The sequence below is a fragment of the Arctopsyche grandis genome, chromosome 5, assembly GCF_051622035.1.
Source record: "Arctopsyche grandis isolate Sample6627 chromosome 5, ASM5162203v2, whole genome shotgun sequence".
NCBI classification, from domain to species: Eukaryota; Metazoa; Arthropoda; class Insecta; order Trichoptera; family Hydropsychidae; genus Arctopsyche; species Arctopsyche grandis.
In genome coordinates, this window is record NC_135359.1 from 9,977,214 (window position 1) to 9,992,251 (window position 15,038).

A 15,038-nucleotide genomic window follows, 5' to 3' on the forward strand; every position below is an offset into this window, starting at 1 on the left:
TAAAAAAAAAAATCTCTCCTTAAAAATTTATTTGTATAAAAAATGTTGGTTACCCCTGGTTCACGTAAATCACGATCGGCGAACACGATTTCATAACGTAGATTACAGTCACCCGACGTTTAGCAACAATTCACTGAGGACTGTAATCTCCATTACCCGACGACAAAGTGTTAATCAAAAGGGACAACTAGTATTTCAAATAGATACTGGTATACTGTAGTTGAAAAGTCTCGCAATAAATAAAATTACTTACTGGATTCAACGTATAAAATGTAAGATATAAATGAATTCGGCCAACCTGCAATTTTTTAAATGCCAAAAATGAAACCTACACAACTGATGGTGATATTATTGTTTCAAAATTAATAATACAGTAAAATATTTGACTTTTACGTTGAATAGATACACTTGGATTTCATTTGCAACTTGATAGGTATAAAATTAAAATTTATAACGTGGTGCTATACTGTAAGACATTTTGGATTTTTAGGTAACAGCTATGAATTCTTATTTTTGAAGAGAATTTTCCCAAATCCAGTAAGTACTAATAGAATTTCGTTTCGCTTTCGCTGACACTTGTAGTAAAAGTAATAAAAATCAAAGGCAGTTGTTTTCAACATTTTTATTGTGACAAAAATCGTATTCTATTTTTTTATATTACTAGTGGGTTACAATACAAATAGTAATAATTAATCGGAACCAGAACCGAAACATGAATCCGGAACCGGAACTAAAAAAAGGAATCCGGATCCGGAACTAAAGCAAAAATCGGGAGCCGGAACTGAAAAAGCAATCCAGATCTGGAACTGAAAAAGGAATCGGGAATTGGAACTATGTATAATAGGAATCTGGAACTGGAACTGAAAAAGAAAATGAGAACCGGAACTGAAAAAAAAATCCGGAACTGGAACTGAAACAGGATTCCGGATCCGGAACTGAAAAAGGAATCGGTATCTGATACTGAAACATGAATCCCGATTTGGAATTAAAAAAATGGAATCCGGAACTGGAACTGAAAAAGTCATCGAAATCAATATATAACACTGAGCAACACAAAATCACGTTTTTGAGTTACCAGAGCGGAGACTGACCAATCTTTACTATGTTTGACCCACTGAATTCGAATATGATAATGATTTTTGTTGGTTAGTGATCGTTTACGAGATATGAGCGTTTAAAAAAATGCGCGATTTTTACAGTTTTTAGGCTTTTGCGGTATTTAACTCAAAATCTCGTATTGTTGTGCTCATAGTGAGTAGTGTCCATGAAAGCGTTAAAAATGACGTTCAAATCTTGGGATCATACAATCGGATCAATCAGTCTATTATAATCAGAGAGATGTAATAAGAATAGAGGGGCCCTTACGAATAAATAATTGTTGTCAATTTTACGCGGTACGTCTCTATAAATACGCTACATCGCACGGAATAAAATCGGATCAATTTACTTATAAAAATTTATCCCATGTTGTTTATTGTGTGTTTTTGAATGTATTGTGCAATTTTTACCGATGCTTGCCCATCTTGCGAGTAATATAAACAAACAGAGAAGTTTTTATCGGACATACGTCGAGCACCAAGAGTCAAATACGACTGATGCTAAAATTATTTAGATCTGTCCGTGGACAGAATGTCACTTGACAACAAAATAACACCTAAAGCCACTTCTATTAATATTACATTTCTCTGATTATAGTACCATAAATATGAAGTTTTGAGTGTGGAGCGATTTTGAAATAATGTCAGATTCATCTTTCAGCTGGCGTAGTAATCGATTCCACGACAAGTCGTTCACAGATGAACAATTTGCGCACAGACGTTTTGTTTACAGATGGCTTGCTCACGACTGTTTGTTCACAGAATTTCTTTGACAGACGATTGGTTAACAAATAATTCGTTCACAGATGGTTCGTTCATGCAACAGCTTGTTCACAGATATTCGTTCTCTAATATAAAATAACTCGTTCACTTTCGCGAGTGAACAGTGCACTGTCGTTATCGTATCACTTTTTTTGGATTTTTTTATACGATTAAATAATGATATCGTGTATGGTTCGCAAAGGCAATTCTTGAAAAATGTCAAATGTAACCACATTAGAATCTTTCGTTCTATAGTAGTTGAGATTTGTTTTTTTTTAAATAATTATTTAAAAACGATTTATAAATAGAATTGACTTTGCGAAACGTACACGATAAGAATTCAATTGTATTAAGCCAGCAAAAATAATTCGACAATGAAACTGCATCGTTCACGTACGAGCTACATATTTGTGAACAAACTATTGCGTGAACGAACCATTTGTGAAAAAATTATCTGTTAACAAACTATCCGTCAACGAAATGTCTGTGAACAAATAGTCAGGAACAGTTAATCGTGAACGAAACGAAGCGTCTGTGAGTGAACTGTCGATGAACAATTTATCGTGAACGAAACGAAGTGAATTGTCGATGAACAAAGTATCTGCAAACGAACGGCTGTGAGCGAATTGTCAGTGAACGAAAAATCTGTGAACGACTTGTCATGACACCGTAATAATCAGATATGTTTATTCTAAATGTGTTTAGCGCATCACTGCAATGACATTTAGAAGAAAGTTGCTTAGTTAAAAATAAAAGTACTTTCACAATATTTTCCTCGCACCATGAAATGATGACAAAAAATAAAATTACAAAGTTATTTGAATGATATATTTGCTCATCGCCTGTCTGAAAAAGCCACCGTAAATTCTAAACTTGAGAGATTGTAAGCAGAGCTACTTCACCAGGAATGTCAAGAGTGAAACGAACAAATTCAATTTATTTAGATTGAGAGGAATAAGGTTGAAGCAATGCAGACTGCTAAAAAGGGCTCTCGGACATCTGGCCGAATGAAGATTTTAATTTCAATATTTTAAATAGCTTAAGCGATATTACTATTTAATGGATATATATATTCATATAGGCATATGATATATAAACGCAGTTAATATTCTTTTTTTATAAAATAATATTAATTTTATAAGTATGTAGGTATACACAATCATTGTAGTGTTAAACATGACTTATTTTTATACATATTTATAAGCGGTATTATTCAGTACGCATTCATAAATCTCATTCAAAGATACGAACATATTTCGTATTTTATTTTATTTTTCTTTTCATATTTTGTTTTTGTTTTATTTACGTCTCTTTTTTATTATTGCATTGGATGATTACGAAAGATAGCGGTAAACATTTTTTAATGTTAACCTTCCGTCTTAACTTATGCAATTATCTAATATTATATTTATGTATGCTTAATCCTAGAGTGAACTATGACAGAATTATAATAAAAAAAATTTATATTTATAGGTAAATTTATCGATGCATAATGCAAAGCCTTTATTGTTTGTAACTGATATACATATACATATAAATTACCGGGTTTGTAGAAACACCAATATACCTATGTAGCAGTGGCGTGCGGTGACTTTTCAACCAGAGGATGCTGTCCAAAACACGATCAGTTTATTTTTTTAATTTTATTTTATCCTTCTATATATTTTCGTTTATGAATGAATATTAAATATTGGTGTGGGTTTTGGGCTCTTAACAATAATCTCTTTTTCATTATATGGAGAAGCAAATGTCCTTTTTAGTCCATTTTTAATTAAACAATTGCAATTATTATTAACAACGGCAATAAATCCTTGGTTACTTTGGCTATTTATATTTAGGGCCATAATAAATAATAATTTAGGACGTAATAAATTACAATAAAATAATAAAAGTAAATAACCTAGGACTTAACGTACGAAATATCAATCAACGAATCAAAGGAAAGTCCATACATAAAAATCGAATCAAGTCCATACATACGCAAAAGGAGATTTTGCTTCCAGAGCAATTGTCGCGCTAGCGAGACGACTAGAGTCGTCTCACTCATGCGCATACGCAAGAGTGACAGCTCACTTGTGCGCATGCGCAAAAGATTTGTAGAAAACTATAGCATCCATGGTAATACAAGCTTGATGGCGCCGTCCACACACACGATATCTACATACGATATTTCCATATCCAGTTCCGATATTGCAACCTGTGGTTGCTATTTAGGAACTGGATATGGAAAATATTGCAATTATCAGTAGTTGATATCTTGTGTGTGTACGGCGCCGATGGGAAACAAGCACCGTTCGCGCAGACTGCTACGGCCTTTCAACGGGGATGCTCGTTTATGTCAATAAGAAAAATTTATGTCAATTCAGAAAACAAACGGTATGAAAATATTTTTGACGGAAATTTTAAGGGATGCGCAGTATCCACAGCATCCATGGACGGCACGCCACTGCTATGTAGGTATTATTTTTATATATAGCAATTTGTGAAGAGATATTTAAGAAGAATCGACAAATCCAAAGCTAGAGCTTATAAGTTGAATTCAAATGCTTACCATAAAAGTGGGCGATACTGATTACATTATCATCAGCGATTCTCCAGATACAATACGATTATACAATATATATAGTAGTTTTAACTTTTGCTAAAGTTCAGTCTGAAATATGTATCGCTTATTATACATATAGTCGATTTATTTTAGTATTAGTACTTAATATTAGCTTAGATATGTACGTTTATAGTTTCTATCCTTTAATCAATTCTCTTTTTTTTTAACTTTGATTATACCTGGGATTTTTTTTAAGTTAGATTATATATGTATTAACATAATAAATTAAAACTATTTTTTATATCTTTTTGCTAAGCTTTTTATTGGGTGTCCAATTGTTCTTCGACTTAACCAAGCGTTTTAAGTTTAAATTCTCGAATGATTTAAGCGCAGGTAAATCAAAGATCTAATTTATAATAATGATTGTACTATGTATATTAAATGTAATACATGCATATAAATGTATAAGTATATACTTTTTTCGCTAAAATAAACTAATTATTTACTAGTTTCTCTCTTATTATACTGTAAACCACAATCATTTAATATTTATGACGCGTTTATTTTAATTTACAGCTTAAAAGGTTCACATATGACAACAGAATATGACATTTGGAAATATATATTACTTCGATAGTGGGAACGATTAACGTCACACAGGTATATATATATAACAGTAAAATGGTTGTTCGCTTCATTTATAAATCTAGTTTCTAAAAAATATAGTCTCGACATGAGGGAATTGTCTCTCATTTTAGCAACATTACTTTCCGTGTCACAGGTATTTTGTTTTATTTAAATGGGATTTTTGGTGATCAACGTTATGTTAATCAAATTCTGTAATTTCATTGCCTATTACATAATATTATAGATTTCAGAAGCAAAAAGTATTTTCAATGGCTTACAATCCCGCGAAAATATATCTGACAACAATCAAAGTGAACATTTGAACTTGTTTCCTGCACTGTAAGCAATTTATTATTAATTATTTTATACATTTCACTAAATCAACTGATCATGAACGAATCTTTACACTGCAAACTAACTTATATTAATCTATTATAATAGATAATTCAGATCAGACATACATATGTACATAAATGTATATTTTTATTTTGTGTCTTTTCATAAGCTTATCGTTTGAAGATGGAAAATGTATGATCGACACAGCTTTTGGGCTCTACAATGTGTTAAAATCAATCTGTAACGAAATTGAAGAATGCATCAACACAAACAGCGATGACATTTACGAACTCTCGACGCAATCATATGTAACTGTTGAACCTGATTTTACAGAATCCAATACTATTCTATTTCAGTACATTACAGGGAATTTCAGCAAATGCTTGAAGAATTCATTCAGCGACGAAAAATATCCAGTAAAACATTTGTTGGAATGCTTGGTTAATAGTATTGAGAACACGATGGTAGAGAGTTTTGAAAATCCATTCGGCTTATTGAGAAACTTATTGCAAGGTCGTGAATTACCGTTTCAATGTATCGAACGATCATTTTTCATCAATCGTCAGGAGATAAATGATGTTTATAAATCATTTCATACTTGTCATTGAAAACGTTTGAAATGTATAAATTAGAAATAGATTTAAATTAATCCATTGTGGATTATGTATAGAATCAACTTAGGTATATTAAGAACTTTCTGTTTTTTCTGCAATTATAAAATAAGTCGAATTATATACATAAATATACAAACATTGCACAAGATATAACTAAAAAGACAACATGTGAGGATTGTATATATTTGTAAAAATTATATATTACAGAAATTATATAAATTACAGTCCTAGTGTACATTTCATTCGTTCATAAACATACTAGTTAGTTCATACACAGTTTTAGTGTACAGATCTTTCATTTGACAAAGTCTCATCGTTTAAAAATACTGCTACCAATATATATGTATGTATTACTAACAAATGCGTGCATTTTCTGGCGTGGCGATTGTGTTTGGTGACTATTTCGATAGCAATAATAAACCTTGCTGATCATTCGGGAACCAACGTGGATTCAGAGGATGTCGTGAATGATACAGAGATTTGTTATGATTTGATTTAAATTTATTTTTTATTTGTACTTTTTATATTAAAATGTTAAGTAATTAATTAATGAATTCTGGTTTTTTTTTATTTTATGCCTACATGTGTACCATGAAATAAAACTGAACAGTATCTATTGCTGGTTAAACGATGTTTCTGACATTATACGATTTACACGCATTTGTTTCCAATACACAATTTACACTAAATACACAAATTATTAATAGATAAGTCTTCGTGAACTAAAAGATCTGTTTACAAAATAACAAATTGACAAACGAACCATCTAGTTTGTTCGTGCATAAGTATTCTCAATCGTTTGTCCCATCTTCTATGTACATATGTATGTATGCTTACCTTAGGGCTGCCATACTTGTCGAGATGCCGACCGGGACACTTGGGATTAAATATCTTAAACTTTTGATTAAAGTTTACTGAAAGATATTTCAACTGATGCGGCGGCTACTGAAAAATCTTAATACTGCAACGTGGGAACACGAGAGAGTATCCACTAAGTGCATTCGTTAGTGAAAAATAGAGACCCCGAATAAAGCTAACGGGACTCAGTAAGTACCCAAACAAAGGATACGCTGGAGTTTTCACAGACCTGGGCGAGTGCGTGCGTAAGGATTGGGGAAACTGTGCTGTGCAACTTGTCCTTTATAAGGCTGATCAGATCATTCTGGATTGAGCGGTGGTTCTGTGTGGACCTCTGGGATCGTTGAATAAACGCCGTGAAGCGACTTTGGTCTTTCATTCGGATCCTGCGCAATACCATACTATTATTTTTATAATCTGCGGTCAAATTAAATCTGTCAGTTAATAAAAGAACTTTTAAATGTTCAATTGTTTTAAAGTTTTCATTCAACAGCGGGAATGATATCTTTGCATTTATTATTTCACTCAAAAAATTGCATTAAAAATTGAAATATGTGATAGTAATTTTGGCGCCCCTAGATTTTGAGGCCCGGGACCCTTGCTGGTATACGATTAAGGGCGAAAACACATAATAATAAATGGAACGGCACGCGGTCAAGAAAGGGAGTTCCCAGTTCATTGTTAATTCGTACGATTTTATTATTTCGACAGGTTTCTCCTACATTTCTTCAAATAAGGGATTTGCCGTTATCAATCACTGTCAAGCTTATATCAATACAAGGACAAAATATCACCGAAAAAACTCCAGGGGGTGATTTTGGGACGGTGTACCATTTATATGTGCTAGGCGTGCCACATTTTTTTCGCATGCTTAGAAGTATCTAAAAAAACCCACGTACCGCGTTCTTTTCTGTATGATTTTGCCCTAAGTAATTGCAGGTCGCATTGTGAAATGACCATAAACCAGGAGAAGGGACGAGGTTAGGTTAGGAAAGTTTTTTTACTATCTCTGTAACCCTCAATTAAAATTCTCAAAGTATGGAGGGCAAAGATTTGGATGTAGATCCGTTTCATTAATTATTAAAATCTATTATATATTCGGATTTATTCGGATATATTCGGATCTACTAGCTGTACTGTTTACACAAGCGCGATCTGACTCAAAGGTTGACTGTAAAAAAATTGCAACGTGTTGATTTCTTAGATGAAGTCCTAATAAAAATTGATGTTATTTCTTTTATCAATAATAAAACCTCAATATTTGCGAGATTTGATTTATTTTTCTGACCTAAGATAGAATGACAAAAAGGTTTTATTCACGGATGAAAATTTGAGGATAATTTGGCAATGCAAAAGGTAAATATAAAATTAATATAATAACGACAACTTTCACTTCATTTATTGATAAAACAGTAATTTCAACAACTGTACACATACATAAGCACAACGTAGGTAACAACTTACTATTGCGGCGTGCTGTGAAATGAAAACATAATAAAATAGACACTGTGACTACAATACAGAACATGTTCATTGCTGTTAAAATAAATATAACAGGTTATTGAAATTTACAAATTTGTATGCGTTTGGACTTGAGTGATATTTATACGTACGGTTATCATCCGAGTTTGTAATGTGCGCATAAAAAAAGTCACGATCCATCACGGTGGCGTTTGCGAAGGTCAGGTCGAAGTTCTTAGCTCATTAATTATGTTTTAAAACAGCATTTCTCTAAGTACTTGTTAATCTCGGAAGGGTTATACTAAGATAATCGCATGACAGTTACTATATTCAAGGTCCAGCGTCGAAGTATTGTATTTAACTTTGAGAATTGCTATCGTATAAGCGCATACATTTTACCTTGAATGATAAATCACATTTTACTATACTGAAATTTATATGATTACTGAATACACGTTTGTTATTTAAAACGCCAAACGTGTAATAGTTGCGAAGCGACTGATAAGATTAAGTAGTAATAAAATACAAATATTGACTGAACAATGATTCAAAACACAACACAACTTTACAAATGTACGAAGCCAAAGAAAAATATTGATAGAATCCTTATAAAGGTAGTTACTATGTATGTCTTACGAGAGGTATGTATGATGATTATAAAGAAAGCGGAAATGTTATCTATACATAAATTGATGTTCTTATCACTGGGAAACGCTAGTGTCTTATTATACAATGATAAATCGTTACGCAATATGCTTATGTACAAAAATACAACAATAAAAAATATCAAATGATACAATGGTCGTTTTCAAATGAGCTTCACATTAATTTTATTTAAATCTGAAATTTATAATTGAAAAAAAAAACTACATACACACATAAAAATTATTGGCAAATAAAATATTACATTCGAATTATAAATTTTAAATCTATTAAGTGTTTTTCTAGCATATACATATAAGTTTTCGCAACTTCGCAGATATTTGATGACGGGCTTAAAATATTCATCATAAATTTTAACCTAAATTTCAACATCCTGAACTAAATTTTCAACAATATGTATTCATTTAACAATTTTCACTATTATTATAAACGGTGCCAGAATTCGATATACCTATAATGAGTGTGAAAACAAGCTACATGTATAAAACTTATAAGCATCCTTACACTGCTATAATCATAACTGGAATGCGTTCATAAATTAAATCTAACATTTCAATTTATTTCTCGTTGGTTGTATGTAATGTGGTGTGTACAATAATAATGCTTAAATATGTAATATGATTAGTGTGACTGGCACCATTGTGACTTTATTATCTTAGCTAATCTAAATTATTACATTTCTACAAATCGACAGTTTGAAAACCTGTCGATTTGAGAAAACTAGTAAATCAATACAAAGTAAAAAATTGTATCTATAAAAGGTAAATAGAGTGCTTGTTACAAAATTTTCAGTTTTTTTTTTTACAAATAAGTGTTAGAAATATCACACGATGTCTCGGACTTAAAACAAAAAATGGTAGTTTCCTATTTGAATAGGAACATTCAATCAGAAGTTTAACTTCTATACGACTACGATGAATAACTGAGTAATCTCTTTGGTTATACATTATACAATACAATATATATATTGACATCGAATAAGCCAAAAATATGATTATAGTTCGACATCAAGATCAGGTATTCTTTAAAATTAAATAAGAATTTAGACTACCTATCGGGATGGATACATTCGGTCGAGGCAACATACATAAACATGTAACCTTTTTTTCACATAAAAATCGTACGAAAGTAATACAATGTTCGATAACAGTTGATACTAAAACGTAACAAAGCAATAAATGATACTTCCATCAAATATTACATAAAACCAGTAAACTTGTTTTATATACTTTGATTTTTCGATTACCTATTCAATTTTCCTACATATGTACATACATACATACATTGTATTTTAATTGGGATATTTTATTTTGCTTACAATCGTTCCTGTTATACCTTTGTGTACTCCGGAAGTGTAAAAGTGTGTCAAAAAAGAGACTGCAATATTTTAAGCAGAAACAATCCAAGCCCTTACCAGTCCCGAGACATTTCTTTCTCCGGTTTTATATTACCATCTAGCTGGATACATAAATACATTGGAACTTTGCAAGGTTTGCTATGATATAGAATAGCACTAATAAACTAACAGGTAAATATGTATTTAGAAAAAAAAACTACTTGACCAGTAAGGGTTAAGGAATACTACATATCGATGTCGAAAAGTCTACGAGTCGAATTTCGCATCTCTAAACAATATCATTTAGAAATTCCAAAGATTCTATGTGCAAGTTGAAACGTTGAAATGTTACGCTGGAGAGGAGAGTGCAGCGTTTGTTAAGGACAATAAATAGATAGATTCCACAGACTATATATGGCAGCCGAAATAAAACGGGAAGCGAGTCGATTATGGCGTGCTGAATATGCCGGCATCGGCGAACACGGCTTTGACTTTCTCGAACACCGAGTCGGGGTCGTGGTCGGCGTTGATACGACGCACCAGCCCTAGCTCATCGTAATGGTTCACCACGGGTAGCGTGTCTTTAACGTACGTGTCAAACCTCTTCAGCAGACTCTCCTCGTTGTCGTCGGAGCGTCCGCTGCCGGCGGCACCCCTGGCCAGACACCGCCGCGAGCACTCCTCCTTGCTGCATTCGAAGAAGAGCACGAATAGCAGGCGGGTGGTCTCCGAGCAGGCCGTATACCAGCCGGTCAGGTTATCCGCGTTGCGAGGAAAGCCGTCCACCAGGAAGCGGGTTCCGGTAGCGCGGCGCATAGCTGCCACGATGAGGGCGCACGTCACCTCGACGGGGACGATCTGGCCGTCGCGAATCTTCTGCTCGATCATGGCTGCATACTGACTGCCGGGTCGTTGTCTCTCTTCCCTGTTGAAAAAATTATTAATTTAATATCATCAGTTACAGACACCCACCATCCATTGCTAGATGAAGGCTTCTATTCGTTTTTGTTTTGCACAACTCTCATCATTGCAAATGTTGGCGAAATTTTCAGCGTGGCGGGCTTTCAACAGAAAAGCCATCAGCACTCAAAGGGTTAATCACCTGTGTTTGTAGAGCGTCAAATACTGCATTATGACTAATTCTGTCGAAGGCTTTCTCATAATCAATGAAACCAAGGCATAATAGTTGTTGATATTCATTGGCGTGCTCTATTAATTCTTGAACTACTTTTAGACCTTAATCCTGCCTGTTCTATAGATTGGTTTTTTTCAAGGATAGTCTTTAACTCTTCTGCTATGAAATAAATCGCAAACAGACTTGTCATTTTTAATACAAGATATCTTACAAGTGTAAGAGCTTCAAATTTTACCCACCCCTTTGCCTGGAAAAATAAGACATTAAAAAATAAAATACACTATGTAAAAGCAGTTTTTTCCTTTAAAAATAATATTGTTGCGGAGGGATGGGTTGAGGATCCAAATGAAAAGCCAAAGTCCCTTCACAGCATTTATTGAATAGCAGGGAGTGCGGGAGGGGTGAAACCAAATTGTTCAAATTGAAAAACGCTAATTCGACATATTCGTTGTATGACGGTCCTCGAGCGGCTACACGTCTCATTGCAATTTCTGTATATATACAGCTTTCTGTATTTATACAGCTATCGTGAAATCTGAGCCATAATAGGATTTTGTTAGAATTCCTGAGAAATCAGTGTATGTACTTAAAGGTAAGAAGTAGCCAGCACTCGATCCAGAATGATCTGATATGGCCTAAGTACCCCCTTAAAAAGAGAAGCTCACTACAGCTTCCCTGATCCGTTTGTTTCTCCATTATCTAGGCACGTACAGTTTTAAGTAAGTCTCACACTCTTATCGTTCTAGGAATTCTACCGACCACTTAAGAGACCCGCTGGGCCAATTCGGGGGTCTCCAATGTTAGTCCCCGAATGAACTTTAGGCGGTGGTTAATCCCCGTAATGTTCCCACGTTACAATACGTTTCCTTTATGTATAAAAATGTAATTGTATATAAAAAAATGTCCTATTTTAACTCTTCTTTCGTTTAATTATAGTTTAGAGGGCTGTACACCCGAAACCTTAATTTTGTTGCCGTTCCTTTCTTCGATATATATATATTGAGTGAATGCGACAATATATATCAATATATATATTGAGTGAATGCGACAGTTGCACTTCGAACAGATAAAACGTATTTTAAATTGACAAAATCGAGGTTTCGTATTCTCCTATTTTCTCCTCCGAAACTGGACCAATTTCAAAAAAAATTTCATCATCGGTATGAGAAAGATATTTTCTGTGCAACTATGCGCGTATTTTTTTTTTAAAATCGACCGTTAAACAACCACGCTGGACTCTTTTCGTGGGTGTAAAAAAGAGGCGATTTTATAGATGTTTGGCGGCTCCTAGCTCCTATAAAAAATAACTAATCAAAAAAATAAAAAACACAGATACATGCCAATGGTGGATATTAAAAAGTAGTAGCATATTAAAAAATAATTTCTGTAGTGCCATAATTGAGGAAGGGAGAAGTGTAATACGTTTGTATGGACAAGACGCTGGTGTCCAGCCCTCTTGAAAATACAGACAATAACAAATAGCCGGATTTTATTCTCAAACAGCAACTGAACAATGTGCAATTAAAAATATAACGATAAAAATTCGACAGAATAATGTATCGGCTTCAGCTATTCAAATTGTATAAGGTCACTACATATATTTGTGTCGTATCAATAAAATGACGAAACTTGTTGATATATTAATTTGAAATTTGAAAAGTTCGCACCTATGTATCGAGCAAGTATACAATGTGTAAGCTAGTATATTCAAGGGTATTTCCGGAATGAATTAGCACATAATAAGAGGAGCAGTCGACAGGAAGAAGACGAGGCAAACCTGAGCAAGTCACCGGCCGAAAGATGCTCAAAGCCCAAGTGTTTGACGGCACGTGCGCATTGCGTGCCTTTGCCTGAGCCGGGCGCTCCCAGCACGAACACCACTTCCGGTAACGCTCGAGACATCGCTGATGCTGACGTTTACGACGACGACGACGACGATGGCGATAGCGATGGTGATGACGCACGTAAGCTCGCGCAGACGCAGACCGCTCACGCCGACAGCACACGCCCGAATGACACTGACATTCAGCTGTCAGACTGCTACTGGAAGCCGAACTCAAACTGGCTATGCTTTACCGGCTGGCGATCGCAAGCCGTAGCTCACCGAACCACGACCTTAACCCGATCGTCATTTCCGCGTTGAGCCGCAGCCAAATTCCAAAACACGGAACTCGAACGTGCGATTTTGATGATGTGACTTGCACAACTGCGTCTTCATTATCACGACGACGATCTCATGATTTTTAGGTTTCTTAATTTGTACCTACTCAGAATTCGCAGTTTCAGTATCGACTCTGAAAACCAAGATGATCAGCCGCATCTAAGCTTTTGAGATGTGGGTCTACTATAAGGGTATGCTGAAGATTCCGTGGACCAAAAAGATATCAAATGAAGCTGTCCTCGGCATGATGGGGAGAGGCAGGGAACTTGTTTCTGTCATCAAGCGGAGTACCTCGGACACATGATACGAATTTCTCCGTTTGATAACCATGGGGAAAATAGAAGAAAAAAAATGGATTGGCAGGAAAAATTTATCTTGGCTTCGAAACATGCGCATGTGGACCGATATGAGCGCTGAAGAGATGTTCCGAGCCGCTGAAGACCGATGCGGATATCTTCAAATAATCGATCAGGTGGTCGCCAACGTCCGGATGCGGACAAGGCATTAACAAAAAGAAGTATCGATGATTTTTTTTTTGTGGATATGTACTTTGATTCTGGACACTAGTTTTTTACAGATTCTTCCAAACAAAAAGAATTTCTAATACAATTTTTTTTTCAAAGTAAGCATTTGAATTTTTAAATTTTATTTTCTTCATTTCAATGTATCAATCGCATTATAAAATTTATCGATAAAAATAAAAATAATAATTACCATTGAAATGTTTTTATTCATTTAACTCTACTGTTTCTCTACCTCATTCTAAAAATACTAAAGTATTTTTAGAATGAGGAGACCATTCTCTACTGTTTTTGCCAGCACAGTGTTGGTTTCTTGAGTATCTGTCTCTGAGAAATGTAATAATAATAGAAGGGCCCTTACGAATAAATAATTGTTGTCAATATTACGCGGTACGTGTCTATAAATACACTACAAAACACGGAATACAATCGGATCAATTTACTTATAAAAATGTATCCCATGTTGTTTATTGTGTGTTTTTGAATGCATTGTGCAATTTTTACCGATGCTTGCCCATGTTGTGAGTAATATAAACAAACAGAGAAGTTTTTATCGGATATACGTCGAGCACCAAGCATCAAATACGACTGATGCTAAAATTATTTAGGATTATCCGTGGACAATCGTCACTTGACAGCTTTTTTGCACAGTTTTTTTGTCTAATAGTTGAATTTAAATATATGTATAAAGCCTTCAGCGAAAATGATGTCTCCTATAAATATATTGGCAAATTAGTCAAATATTGTCTTTGTTTAATAGGAAAACATGAATCTGTCGAAGGACTTTTTTCTTCAATGAACAATATGAACAAGTGATAAAATGCAATATTGAATGTTAAAACGTTAATATTTTTGCTAATAGATATGAATAATGTTAACAAGTTCTGTGTAGAATGTTGTAAGAGCATTAAATAAAATGAAT

General features: G+C 34.1%; 2 protein-coding genes across 2 annotated transcripts; one reads left to right on the top strand and one right to left on the bottom strand.

Moving 5' to 3' along the window:
* Positions 1-5,123: 5,123 nt before the first annotated feature.
* On the top strand, positions 5,124-5,975 carry LOC143912314 (uncharacterized). Its single transcript, XM_077431596.1, has 3 exons — positions 5,124-5,185; positions 5,276-5,370; positions 5,537-5,975. Exons 1-3 carry the CDS (start codon positions 5,138-5,140, stop codon positions 5,973-5,975), a joined length of 582 nt encoding a protein of 193 aa, XP_077287722.1. The 5' UTR covers positions 5,124-5,137.
* Positions 5,976-8,209: 2,234 nt separating this feature from the next.
* LOC143911912 (UMP-CMP kinase-like) lies at positions 8,210-13,642 on the bottom strand. The gene is made up of 2 exons (XM_077431010.1): positions 13,212-13,642; positions 8,210-11,224 (listed from the first exon to the last, which is right to left on the bottom strand). Exons 1-2 carry the CDS (start codon positions 13,334-13,336, stop codon positions 10,747-10,749), a joined length of 603 nt encoding a protein of 200 aa, XP_077287136.1. The 5' UTR covers positions 13,337-13,642; the 3' UTR covers positions 8,210-10,746.
* Between the last annotated feature and the right edge of the window lie 1,396 nt (positions 13,643-15,038).

Bases quoted from the DNA above. Each gene is read 5' to 3' on its own strand.
- LOC143912314 (XM_077431596.1), top strand. From the start codon at position 5,138: ATGAGGGAATTGTCTCTCATTTTAGCAACATTACTTTCCGTGTCACAG. The intron at 5,186-5,275 runs GTATTTTGTTTT...ATAATATTATAG, and splicing joins CATTACTTTCCGTGTCACAG to ATTTCAGAAGCAAAAAGTAT. The intron at 5,371-5,536 runs GTAAGCAATTTA...TCTTTTCATAAG, and splicing joins TTGAACTTGTTTCCTGCACT to CTTATCGTTTGAAGATGGAA.
- LOC143911912 (XM_077431010.1), bottom strand. From the start codon at position 13,336: ATGTCTCGAGCGTTACCGGAAGTGGTGTTCGTGCTGGGAGCGCCCGGC. The intron at 11,225-13,211 runs GTTTGCCTCGTC...TTTTTTCAACAG, and splicing joins TCGGCCGGTGACTTGCTCAG to GGAAGAGAGACAACGACCCG.